Here is a 14,251-nt window from a genome sequence, read left to right as displayed (position 1 = left end):
CTATTCATTTCATTAATTTACTAAAAGTGTTCAACGCAATTCATTTTGTTAATTTAATAAAAGTGTTTAATGAAAATAATTTTTATATTTAATAAAAATGTTCAATGCAAATTGAAGAGAAAAATAATTGGAGTAAAATTTATTTTCTTATCGCTCCCGATTCCCGGAATTTAGGCTTACCGTGAGCGCCTGGTGGGGGAAGAGAAATACAGTCCCATTCTCAGAATCGACTGCCCCTACAGCCCCGTGAGTGCGACTATAACGAGAGTCTACTGTATGTACAAATTCCTAAGAAAAAAAATCCACTTCTTATCACTTTGCGGCGGAACAAAACGATGAACTTTCACCAAGTCCAAGTGCACAAGCGTTCATATTGATCAACAGTATCGGATGCTGTCGTTCATCGGCATTTCCCGCCATCTTGAAACTAATGACAGATTCAATGGGGCCGGATATCCCCGGGGATTGTTGTTGCTAGGAATGTTTCTATTGATGACAATTGACATGTCTCCAGTTATAGATGCGGTATGATACTGTCCCTGTGAAGGCTTCAATTAATGATTTTCATCTGGCCTCTTCAGAGTGTATATTTGTCGCATTAAAATTAGCCTTGGAAATAATCTGGCAACAGCCATCATGCCCGAGGACAGATAACGTCGGTATTATCTCAGCCGAACCGTAGCAAACATCATCAAAAAAAAAATTTCGTCTGCCTGGGTTGTGTAGAATAATGTGTCTTATTTGTTTTTTAATACTTGAAATTTCACTGAGGGGCTGAACTCAGTCTTTATTGAGATACCTTCTCCTTCACCAACTTGTTTTTCACATTTATTTTTGATACTCCGTTTCACTCAGTGATTTGATCATCTCTTTTTGAGAGTAGAGGGAGACACGCTGGAATATTTAGTAACGGCCGGCCGGCTTGTCACTTTGCCGACAATTTTTGGACCACTCTTTCACTACGTCACCCCACACTCCTCAGCTCAAGATATTCTCTTAGCCTCGTTATTTCTTCTTAAATGTATCTTTTTTTAAATCTTTCACTTCACATGTATACTTGAATAACCATTGCTCCAAGTTCCTTTATTTGAGTAAAAAATAATCGCACAAATACACACACACACACACACCGTCACTCAACTGAATAAATTCATGAAATATAGAGAGAAAAATAAAAAGAACAGGAATTTGAGATCGCGGTGAGCAGTAGTAATGCGATTTGATAGCTTAATGTCTTCCTCGTTTTAAACAAACAGAAAAACAATCGTATATCGCCTTCCACTGTCTATAACCGGCGATCCGGATTCTTGACCTTGACAACGTTCAACACATTACGAGTGAACTGCGCAGCTTGGAAAATTGCGGAAGCCACTATATGCCGGGTCGTACGTCCACCCCTTTTTGCCCTGGAAATTATCATGATAGTGGGGGACGCACAGTAATTAAAAACTTCTACTATAAACACCACTAACACTCATTAATCCCCTTTGAAACTTGTAAACTAATTTGTGAAAATATGGAAAACTCAAGGGGTAAATTTTCCATTGATTGGGGATTGTACTCCGGTAATGGTGGAGATGAATTTTCAATTTTCTCGCGGTAGGAAAAAATCACAATGCCAAAACGGGTTAAAAATACAATTATGAGAGATAACTGTTGAGACACGATTCAGACGACGGTTGGCCGCAAACTGGTGGCTGCTGCCTACCCCCACCGTCACATTCGTCTGTCTTTCTCGCGAAGCAGACGCCGCCTCCTAGCGGTCTAACAGTATTTTTTTCTCAATTTTCAGCGGTGTCTGATAACGCGACGATTTTTCTTCAACTATCAATTTTTTATTGTTGAATTGGGCTTGTTTGGGTTACTTACTTATAAGGCTTGATTGGTTTTTTTGAGGTTCCCGATGTTGAGGTACCCGATATAGAGGCACGCGACGTTGAGGCACGCGATGTAGATGCATCCGATATAGATGCACCTGATGTAGAAGGATCCGATGTAGAGGGATCCCATTCGCAGGGCTCCCATGTAGGGACACCCGATGTAGATGCACCTGATGTAGTTTGACCCGGTGTACAGGGCTCCCATGCAGAGACACCCGATGTAGAGGGAGCCGATGTAGAGGGATCCCATGGCGAGGTACCCGATGTAGAGGCGCCAGATGCACAGGGACCCCATGTAGAGGGAGCCCATGCAGAGGCACCCGGTGTAGAAGCACCCGATGAGACACCCGATGTAGAGGTACCCGATATAGAGGCAACCGATCTGTAGGTACCCAGTGTAGAGGTACTCGCTATGGATGCCCCGGAGTCATCCTCCTCTACTTCGTCCTTCATTTTCGCTGGTGCTACCTGCAAGTAAAGCAGGAGAATTTATTCACTTGTAGATCGCAATTGCAAGTGGCGAATGAATGTCAGGAGGATTTGCGCGAATTGTTCGAGTAATTTTTTCGCACTTGTATTTTGTTGAAATGAAATTTCAGAGATAGTTTACACTGATAGAAAAGGTGGAATAATTTAGTTGTTGTTGACGAGGCTTCTTAACTATTACCACTATTTGTTAATTGTTAACGAATCATGGTAACAGTTAAACAGCCTCGTTAACAGCAGCTAAATCTTTCTATCAGTGTAGTTGCACAGGGAAATAAGCGTAGCCATAATTACTGTGGAACACGGTTAAATGGGGCAATGTTAATGGACCGAAAAAAAACAGGGATTTTTCTCGTTATTTAGCGAAAATTGTACCTGTATTTCATGGCTAAATTCTCGGTGCCAGCACAGTTGATTTGTCCTGATTTTTGAAAGAGTGAGTGGCTGAATTTGAGCTTATGCACAGCGGGAAAGTTTGGGAAAATAGCAGGATTATGATACACGATATGTATCAAATTTCTTCCATGAATTGATGGTACTCACATTACACGGAGAAAAAAGTTAGTTGAGCAGTAAATTTTTACTTGTATCAAGAAATTAATGACTCGAAAATTGACAAGAAAAAATATCTCACACTGAGATGCCATTTGTGAGATGCCATGTGAACATTGATTTCAATAATTTGAGCGACGGGCTATGCAGAACCATCAAAAGGAAGTGGAAAAAGTGAAAACTGAAGAAAAATGTTTTTCACTCGGAGCCAAAGGGTCAGATTTTCCGTTTTCCCAGGGGGAAAGTCGACTTTCGCCAGAATCGAATTTTTTAGCCGGGTGAACGTTGATTCCAACTATTTAAACGACGGGCTATTTAGAACTCTCAAAAGTATGTGGAAAAAGTGAAAATTGAAAAAAAAAATTTTTCACCGGGGGCCGAAGTGTCAGATCTAGGATTTTTCCAGAGGGAAAGTCGGTCAAAGGGTCACAAGGGTCACGAGGGTCAAAGTGTCAGATCTTGGATTTCTCCAGGAGGAAAGTCGACTTTCGCCAAAATGGAATGTTTTAGCCGGGTGAGCGTTGATTTCAACTATTTAAGCGACGGGCTATTCAGAACTCTCAAAATTATGTGGAAAAAGTGAAAATCGAAAAAGTTTTTTTTTTAAGATTTTCAAAGGGTCAGATTTTCCGTTTTCCCAGGAGGAAAGTCGACTTTCGCCAAAATCGAATTTTTTAGCCGGGTGAACGGTGATCCGCATACATGCGTCTCCCCTCCACCCTCTCGTGAAATGTCGATTTTCGAGATTCAAACAAAAAAAAGAATAATTGTATAGAAAGATCTCGGAAGCATTTGGTAAGAGGGTTCCCAAGACCTATCCAGTTCTGAACGGGAAGACCTAAGTAGAACTTGTCAGGTCTAATTATTCGACTCGGGGGAATATTTGATTTTTCAATGACAAAATTTCCTGACATTTCAGTGGAGCTTGAACACAAGAAAAATTTCAGGAATTAAATTAAAACAAAAATTTTTTTTTACAGTATGTCATTTTACAGTATGTTAAAGTAGTATAGCTTTACTATGTTAACATAGTAATTATTGCTATGTCCATAGTACCTATTACCATTGAGGAGCTTACTATGCCCTATAGTAACCATTATGATGTTCCAAGGTAGCCATTACCATGTCCACAATAATACTTATAAAACCGTGGCAACATTTACAATGCGCGAATTCCGACATAGTAATCTTTACTATTATCTCCGTGTGGTAATTATAATTTTTGCCTTTTGGCTCGGATTATAAATTTACATTCGTCAGAAAATACTTCATTCACCTAATGATGAAATCTATTACTTCACGTAGGCTTGATTTGGTGCTGTGTTGTTCAGATGTTCCCCGGCGAAAATACGATCTTCTCATATTAAAAAATGTAATATTTTCTTCCGCTTATTTACTTGGTTGCTCATGTCAAGGCCTGCAGGAAGGCTAATGACGACCTCGGGGTTATGAACGCGCTCAAAAATTCTAATGATCTCGAAGGCCCAAGTACATGAAGGTGAAAACACGTTTCACTAATTCTTCCGGGGATTTCAGTAGCTACATATGCGATGACGATCAATGAACGGGCCGTACGTTGCGCAATAGCCGGAATTGTTTTTATTGAGGTGAGTAGGTATTTGAGGAGAATATTCTACGGCAGTTAATGAAGGCACTAAATTATACGCAAGTGGGGATATCGTTTAGAGAATTTTTTCCTCATCAATTTCCTTCGGGCACCTCATTGACAATTTTTACTTGTTTATTCATTCTCATTTGAGCACACTGAGAGGGAAATCTGAAGTTCGATTCAAAATAAGAAAATAGTTGAGGCATTTTGGTGAACGATACGATTTTTTTTGTATGCGGCACATAACATTATAGTAACTTCACAAGCGTAATTTTTGCAGATCAAAATACAGTTAAACTAACCAAAGTTCAAAAGTAACCACGACAAATCTATCGTGAGGAGAACTATAAAATAGTGGCAATGACTACATTCCATTGTAGTAATTACTTCTCCGGCTATAGTTACCGTAACCCATGAAAAATTGTTGAGGACTTTTTGACTATAATTCGATGGTGATGGAATATAGTCAGAAGAATTATATTTTTCTCTCAGTGCGGTGATGAATGGCGGAGCATTCGTTTTCGTCATTCGTCTTTCAGTTTTCATTTTTTAATAGTTAATGCACTGAGGACACGGAGAGAAGAGTTGGATAAAAATTATCTCTAAAATCAATATTACTCACGTTCATGGGATAATTTTTGATGGCATAAATGGGAAATACAATAGTTTGGACACAAATTGTCCTCAAGTTCAGTAAATTTCGCAAGTCAGCGAGAAAATTTACTAAACGTGACGTTACTCAGTCAACTATTCGTCATGAAATGATTTTACATCGAAATATCTTCAATGATGTCACACTCATAAGTGAGTTTCTAATTTGTACGTTATGAAAGCGCGCAAAAGCGCTTTGTCAGACTAGTAGAAAAAGTCACGACTCCACGTTATGAACATTTCTTTCACACAGGAATCACAGTAATCTGTCACGGCTGGTGCATGGAGAAAAAAGTTGGAGGAAAATTACTTTATTGCTGAATAAGATCTAAAAAATTACCTTTTTTAGATCCTATTCAGCCTTTTTAGGTCTTTTTCAGCACGTGAAAGCGAAATATTTAACCCCTCACAATGGAGACGTTAACACCGGATTTTTGCTTTCGAATGGATGTTTTGTAATTGTTCAATTTTAAGTTTTGAATTTTTTGTGTCATACGGACCCAGTATGATCCAAAAAGTCCGAAAATGCAATTTTTAGACCTCATCCGTACGTGTGTGTGTACACGGAGACAATTTACCAACTAGCTGTTGAAATTCCCCAAATAATTGTCTCCGTGTAATTGATTCCAAATATTCAAGCGCCGGGCTAGTCAGAACTATCAAAAGTATGTGGAAAAAGTGAAAACTGAGAAACCGTTTTTTTTGGCCCCAGCCAAAGGGTCAGATTTTCGGGTTTTCCGGGGCAAGTGGATTTTCGCCAAAATCTAATTTTTCAGCCGGGTGAACGTTGATTCCAACTATTTAAGCGCCGGGCTAGTCAGAACTATCAAAAGTATGTGGAAAAAGTGAAAACTGAGAAACCGTTTTGTTTTGCCCCAGCCAAAGGGTCAGATTTTCGGGTTTTCCGGAGCAAGTGGATTTTCGCCAAAATCGAATTTTTTAGCCGGGTGAACGTTGATTCCAACTATTTAAGCGACGGGCTATTCAGAACTCTCAAAGTATGTGGAAAAAGTGAAAACTGAAAAAAAAATTTTCACCGGGGGCCACAGGGTCAGATTTTTGGTTTTTACTTGGAACAAGGGTCAGATTTGTTAACACTTTCATTTTTTATTTGGACAATGCATGCAAGCGGAGGGGCAAGAGTGGCTAGAATAGATTCTGCAACCTTCGCCGCTAACAACAATTGCATTATTGCTTACAATAATTGCATTTTCTATTTCAATAACGCATGAGTAAACAGTGATATGAACGCAGATTTAATATAGGCTCATAGAATTACGGGGACCTGCAAGGATTTGGAAAGTCCGAATGCAAGTCCTGCTTACACCTAACAAGTGCTGAATTGGGACATAACCAGAGGTACAAAGGTCTCGGAAGCACTTGGGAAGAGGCTTCCCAAGACCTATCCAGTTCTGAACGGAAAGACCTAAGTAGAATTTGTCAGGTCCAATTATTCGACTCTGGGTGCATCAAAAGTTCACAATGAATGAATTCTTCTATCACTGCATGACCATCTCCCAGGAGATGTCAGTTACATCTTCAATGCTTTTCAATTATCAAATATTGAATCAATTCCTTCGATGTGGCATGTTTATTCACCAGTATTCGCTATTGACTCAACAAATAAATTCATTCAATACACAACTCTGACTTAACGATTTATTCAATAGGAAAATTACTGATGATTTGAGCTCATGTATCTCAAAACTGGCGTCAGGTAGGTCCGTGTTGATATCATCAGGTCGTTGACATTTATGCTCTGTGCTCATGGCTATCAATGCCGGAGTTTCGTTGCTTGAGAGATATATGCCCTCTCAAACGATAAACTTTTAACGAAAAGAGTATACACTTACGTTCCACGTAATAACCCATTGTCATAAATTGCTCATCCACGCAGGATTACGCATTTTTTTTCCTGGCCAGTGCAGTAACTGATTAGATACTGAAATAGAAGTTCAGTGAACTCCGATAGATGATGAATTAGAATGTGCTGACAGAATAACTGGAGATTCACTAAATTATGCGGAGATATCATCATCTCGAGGAGTTTGGGAGTGAGTCACTGATAAGAGTTATCCCATGGAAGAGTCAACAAAATTTTCCACTTCCAAATCCAAATGTATAATGAATGATGAGTAAGTAATGTTGCGTGGCCAATTTTTTTTTCATCGCAGAATAGACCTCTTATACGCGTGAGAAAATATGATAGAAAAATACTTTCTCTAAGAAATTTTGTTAAATTTGTGGTGAGAAACTGGAGAAGTTCATTAGTCTTTTTTCGAAAGTTCTCCAATTAATATCTCTAAAATGGAGTCAATAAAATGTTTATTTTTCCATATCAATTCTGTTAGGATTTTTCCTAAAAAACATGGTAATTATAAACTGGTAACTACAAACAGATCCTTCTATTCTAAATATAATGTGAAGGAAAATAAATACAGTCAAAAAACTTGGAAGGTTCATTCTAAAGAATTTCGATGGAAAAAGACTTGAGAGAATAATCTATTCGGAATAATCAAAATCTATCGTCCATAGTCCACAAACATTGTATAGAATTCTGATAAAACTTCAATTGAATTCTTATCCTGTTTCGATAAAAGTTAGATAGAATTTCTTGGAAAAAGTGCAAAGTTTTTCGCTCATATTTTTTTTGTACTCAACTCGAAGGGTTTCGGTTCCATTTATATAAATTCCCAAAACCTGACATGTGTTAGAAAGATGGCCCAATTCGTGGTAAATTAGAGATGATCTCTCTACAATCTTCATGATTTCCGAAAAGCAATCTTACGAGCATTCAGCTCAATCAAGACGTTTCCAGGAATTCCTGGAAAGTTACGCAATTAACCTGTAATATCAATCCTAAGGGGCTTTGTGAGCAGTTACACGCAAGAAAGGGTGCTTCCGAGAACTGTTGTCGATATTTTGGCGATACGTAGAATATTCTACAACATTCTGAAGCCCCTTGTAGTTCACCCCTGTACTCTTAAATTATTCAAGACCTCTGTCATTGTCAGAGGATGCCAAAATTTTTTTGATCGTTAACCACGAAACAATCACAAATTAGACTAAAATTGTTGCATCTAAAAAGCCCATTGATACTGATTGCAAGAATTAACACATCAATCCCTAATGAAAATACATTATTATTTAAAGCATTAAAAAAATCCTACGATACTTTAATAAACTGCCGAATCACTCCTGGCCAAAGGTTCCACATTGTATAAAATAGTGTTTATAGAACCTTTTTTTATACTAGGTTTGTAAGGTATGTAAACATTTTGAATAAAAACTTTTTTTTTTTAATAAAAACTTGGTTAAACAAAAAAATCAAGTTTTACTCCATGAGTAATTCATAGCTTTTTTTTAACGAACAATGAAATTCAATCGTCACGCAGCAAATTTTATTGTTCAAAACACAATGATCACTAAACTTTGTGATAAAAAGCAAATAAAAAATGAGTCATCAAGCATTTTCATAGAATGGAAGGATAATCAAATTTTTAATAACTTTTATATCCATGTAAGTAACTGTGGAGCTTCGAAAATCTAATTGTATGAAGTTGAAATCAGAAACAACGAATAAGAAGAGGTTATGAAGAGGAGGTACCCAGCACAAAGGGTAATTCAAGCCGTCTAGACCACTCTTACTCATTATTCGGCAGATGATTTTTGGACCGGTTCCGCAGTGTCTGAGCATGTTACTCTCCCCCTCCACCCTCGCAACTTGACATTAATTTTTTTTGCTTCTAAATCTCTCATTTTGGCGAATGAGAGACACGAGGAGAGTGAAATAACAGATGAGGCGAAATGAATTCGAAAAAATGATACACATTTGACCACAAAAGATACACGTGGAGCTACCATTTGCTCTTATCTCCCGGTGCATGAAGGTGAAATAAAGGAACTCAACTTTGACATTGATGTGGAATTAAACGAATGAGTGTATAAGTTTAATTCCATTTGCCTTGAATTATCCAAATAAAACAAAAGGCTTCAATGAGAAAATAAATCATAAATCCGTTTTGTGTGCATGTGAATCGTCGAGAAGAATGAAACTGCTGGTCCAATGTGAATGAAAGACTCGATACAGCCGAAAATTCGAGGAATGTGACGACAATACACCGTTTGACATTAAAAATATGCACATGGATTCGCAGGAATCAGAGGTAATTCTCTCATTGTTGAAACGCCAGAAGCTGCAGCTGAGGATGGAGGCGCAGAGTGAGAGTTTAGTGCTCACGATAAAAATCTTTCTCATCGTTCGAACGCTGGAGGATCCTCCCTTTTTCACTCCCACCCCAGCTGGAAAGGTCCTTCGCCTCTCCTTGGGGAGTCAAGCACGTGGAGCAATACAATATCAGTCGGAGATATGGAGGAGAGAATGAAAAAAAGTGCTCGTTTGACATCAACAGACATCAAACTTCTTGTTGCACTCTTTATTTTCACCGACGTATATAATACAATCGTGGATGGTTAGGTTGTCAAATACAGGGAAAGTGGAGTCGAGGAAAAAAATTATGCAGAAAATCACGGCAATGTTACTACACTGAGAGACAAACAAACACGTTGTCAAACAAGTCTTGTTTGGGCCAACAAAATCACTTGTTGAAAATTGCCAAAAAAGAATTGGTTTGGTTCGAATTTGAAAGTCTCAAACATGAATAATTGTTCTGCTTGCGACAACAACGAAATATTTGGCTCAAGAGGCGGATAATTCACACCAGACGGTGCCTTTTCAGGATGAAAATATCTCATATAGAGGAAAATTTATCAACAAATATTTTATCCCTAAGTTACAAGATTGCTATCATATCATTATTTTTGTTTCATTTAAGGTTTCATTTCTTGTCTGTGATTATTAGACAGCCGAAACGAAAAACTACTATCCCTGGTTTCGCATAAAACAAAGATGTTTCGGGAGCAAAATACGTATGGGAGTATCGAATAACGAAGGAGTAGTGCTAGAAATGACGTTTCTTGCGTGCACCGAGAATGTAATTTTTTTTTAACTACTAAATCTATTTTTGCGGCAAAAATTTTTAATTCCGGCGCAGTCTCTGCATGTTTGGCACAAAAAAATCATTTTTTTATAATTTTCAAAAAACTATTTTCTTCGCACAAGTAAGATCTATTTGAGAACGTTGTCTTTATAAAATAAGAAAGTTTTCATTCATTTTTGCTTATTTTGTCGAGTATTTGATTTATTATTACGCATTACTTATCCTTCCGGAAATATTATTCATATGACATGGAATCGATTTCTGGTAAACTGCTCAACATGAACAAATGTGCTACGACTTGAAAAAAAAAATTTAGGATAGAAATTATAAATTCATAGAAAAATGTAATTCTAAGAAGTTATATCTGTTCAATTATTTTGTAAATCTTTGCAAAATGTACTTGAAAATTGGAAATTGATGAAGAAATGTAGAAAATAAATTGATCTTATCTGTAGTTTGTATGAAAAGAAAATACTGATGATAATTGTAAAGCATATTCTGTACGAGAGAAAGAGCGGAATGAGAAGGAATTATTTTCAATCTGGTCTCGACACCCGAACTTTCATCTGCCGAAATATGAATATTATCGATCGGAAGTTATTGCAAGCACGTCTTCATCATCTTCAATCAATTCATTCAATTTAATCAATTGCCTTTTCCTTGAATTTGAAATACTCTCGGTCAGTTGATCCCAAGGGGGTTAAAAATAAATATTGCCATTCGGGCGTGTAAGGACGTCACTGGGTTGACCCAGATTATCCATCAGTGCGATCCTTCGGGCTAATTAAAAATGCGCCTTCTCCATTGCACGTCGTTACATATTAAATATAACGCCGAGGCGATTTTTTGCCTCCTTGTCCTTTAAATATATATGAATTTTAAGCTGATTAAACATGGCAGAAGTGTGCGCTCAAAAGGCGGCCGGTTTCTGTCAAGGTTTCAATGATATTTTTTTGTGATATTCGTCATTGGGACATGTATCGCGGGGCCCTTGAGACCGACGAAGGGCAGTGGCCTATCTCGATGTCGGCTTAATCGCCCTCGGGCGTTTGGAAATTTTTCATGCTTATGTAAGTCACGCAGAGGATGTTGAAATAACACTTTTCTCAATCTTGGGAGGAGATAATGATCATAAATCAATGATCTTGGGTTTCGGAGGGTCCTTCTGGGTCAATGATTCATTACGTGGAGAGGTATATGTTGGTAACAATCAATTTTAACCGAAATAAGTTCATTTTTTTTCCATTTCACAGTATACGGAGAAAATTATTTGAAAATCATTTTTAAAATTTCACCAATTAATTGTTGGAATTCACCAACTGGTTGGTAGTTCATTTTTTTCAAAGATTAGCTGTTGAAATTCACTAATTAATTGTTGAAATTCACCAATTAATTTTATCCGTGTATACCTTTCGGTTTTTACGGTTTCTCACTCCTTCATCCTGATTTTTATTTGTCTTTCCCAATGCTCTTTCCAATTTTTCCAAAGAATGTTTCTTTCCTGAGGTGTTCCCGCGCGGCCACCCATCCATCTAGTGACCACGTGCCGTAGGGCCCAATTCAAGTTCATTTTTTTTCATTCCATCATAGTTGACATATTTCATGAAATACATGAAAATATAAAATGATGGTCGGGCTTAGAAATTTGCGCAGCGAAAAAGTTTCTGGTTTCCAGCACCACGATACTGAAATCCAGAACCACGGTACGTGAATCAAGAACCGTTGGGTAATGAAATAAAAAACCCTGGGTTCTTAAAATATTGCGTCACGCGATTGAGGAAGGGAGGAGGCTTCGTTTGCTTGCCGCTAAAAAGTAGAATTGCAGTGAATTTTCAGTAAAATTTGAAATTCCAACTCCCCCCTCTCCAATTGGATTCAACGCCGGTGTTTTGAAAACTCCTATTAAAGAGTCCATGAAATTTAATTTTTCTCCTAATAAAATGACGTCTACAGACATAAAAATTAAAATTTCATGAATAGTCGACTAGTAATTTTTTAGAAAAGTAACATTAAATGCGATTTAGTAGGAAAAAAATCCTCAAATTTCAGATTTTACTGAAAATGTGATGAAAATTTCCAAAAGTGTGTCAGAAATTTCACTCAACAATTTTCAACAGTGCACGTTGGCCAGGATTTTCAATAATTTCCCGTGGTCGCTCCTGGGGTAATGCGATGTGGTTGAGGCAGAAAGTCGGTCGATACAGTCGCAAAGCGATGGAAGGGGATAGGACCATAATACACTGTTGAAAAATTTACACTGAAATTACCCGTAAAAACGTTGAAAATTTCTAACAAGTAACATTTCTGCTGAAATTTCACGAAATTTTGTCATTGAAAATTCATAATGTCATGGCCAAATTTGTGGGAATAATTGAACTAAATTTTAGTTCAATTATTCCGGGAAATTTAATGAAAAATTGCGAAAAGTCAGAGAAATCTCTCCTTAAATTCAAGATCCCTCTGGATTTTCAAGGAATTCTTTCAAAAATTCCTGAAATTCGAGGAACTTTAAAGAAATTCCCTGAAAATTCGAGGGAACTTGGCCGTGAATATCCATTTTAACTTGAAAATTCATGTAAATTGTGGAATATTTCGTCTTCCTGCTGTTAAAAAAGTGAGACTTTACGTGAATTTCCAGGGAAATGTGGAATTACATTGACTTTTTCCCCTTAAATCGAATTGAACGTCTTTTTCTGGAAAATTTAGCCAAATTTTTTCAACAGTGTAGTATATGACAAGTGACAAAAAGTGGTTCTTGACGAGAGTGAGCGTTAGAGGCCGAGCCGAAGGCGAGGGCTGTAATCACACTCTTCAGGAAGTCCATTTTTTCGTACAGATCGTACGATATTTTATGATACTGATAAGAAAAAGACGGTTGTTTGAGAAAAAGTGCCTTTTTCTTACTTGCATCACAAAACGCCTAATCGGTTATGTATGGGAAAAGATTTTAAAAAGTAGAAAAATAATTTTTTAAACATTTTTCCCCCATAGAGTATACCTCATCAGGAAGCGTTATTCGATACAAATAATCGCGATAAACCCACTCGGATACTACCCACGTGATTTTTGTGATTTCGTGCTTCTCAATGCACTCCCGAGGCTTCACGAAATTCAGCGAAACTGAAGTCTGGATCGAAGGTCAAATAATTCGCGTGATGATCTCCTAGGCATTTGAATATCTCAGAAAAATGCTTGAGAAAATGTCGATAGAGCGTATGAAAAAAATTGGTGCGATATGTGAGAGAGAGACGGAGGTTTCATGCTCATGTAATGATTTGATGCAGCACTCGTAAGACGAGGCGCATAGAGAGTGAACGTCATTGACATTGAAATGGATTCAATTCCCTTTTATTTTTATTATCTTCGACTTTTTTTCACCGTCTTGCCTCTCCGGCCGGGTACCGCGGTTGTGATGTGGATGAAGTTTCGATGCGGGAATATCGATACCAATAAATTCATCGGCAGAATGTGATATTTCCTTATGAATAAAGAGACATGGTGCGAATTCCGAGAAACATTATGCGCAGAATTCTTGTGCAATATTTTTTTTTTTTAATTTCTCATTCGCAGAAAACGAAAAACAATTATTAGAAATCAGAAAATTATTAAGAGAATTCTACTGAAAAATTCAATAAGTCTAGTGAAAATGCTAAAGTTTAAGTAAAATTATCACAAAAAATTGTAATTTCCGACGTCAGAGAAACGACGTTGATGTGTGTTTTCCACATTGCGTCATGGAGTTTTGGTGTCACAAACTTTTACCGAAAATATTGCAAAATTTAGGAGTGAAAAAATGGGAAATTTGCACAGATCTTTCTTTCTGTAAGCGAAAAATCATGAAAAGGATCACAATAATTGTGCAATAAAAAACAATTATCTCAGATATTTCGTTCTATCACTGGAATAAGCACAACAGAGGGAAAGAGAAAGGGGAGCGGAAGTGAAAACTTCCAACGCACTTCGTGAATTGCAACAATCGTGGACTGATCCACAACAAAAATAGGAACACTGTCGCCTGAGCGGTTCATATATCAATAGATAAGCATAATAGTGGAATGCACTACAGCGTACTT

The 14,251-nt window shown here is 37.4% G+C and overlaps 1 protein-coding gene across 3 annotated transcripts in view; it reads right to left on the bottom strand.

Moving 5' to 3' along the window:
* Positions 1–14,251, bottom strand: part of LOC107047445 (hypoxia-inducible factor 1-alpha) — a 75,326-nt gene that overhangs the window by 47,725 nt on the left and 13,350 nt on the right. For 2 of the 3 annotated variants that reach the window (XM_015270214.2, XM_015270217.2), the window contains exon 2: positions 1,870–2,348. In XM_015270214.2, the coding sequence (XP_015125700.1) occupies positions 1,870–2,333 (464 nt within the window). In that variant the 5' untranslated portion in view covers positions 2,334–2,348. Of the gene's footprint in view, positions 1–180; positions 213–1,869; positions 2,349–14,251 lie in introns of those variants that run through there. The other variant, XM_015270222.2, reaches the window with a different exon arrangement.

Source organism: Diachasma alloeum, unplaced genomic scaffold (assembly GCF_001412515.2).
Source record: "Diachasma alloeum isolate Michigan unplaced genomic scaffold, Dall2.0 Dall_scaffold_00183, whole genome shotgun sequence".
NCBI lineage: Eukaryota > Metazoa > Arthropoda > Insecta > Hymenoptera > Braconidae > Diachasma > Diachasma alloeum.
Note: the sequence above shows the minus strand (reverse complement) of the source record. Positions and strands in the feature narration are given on the sequence as shown.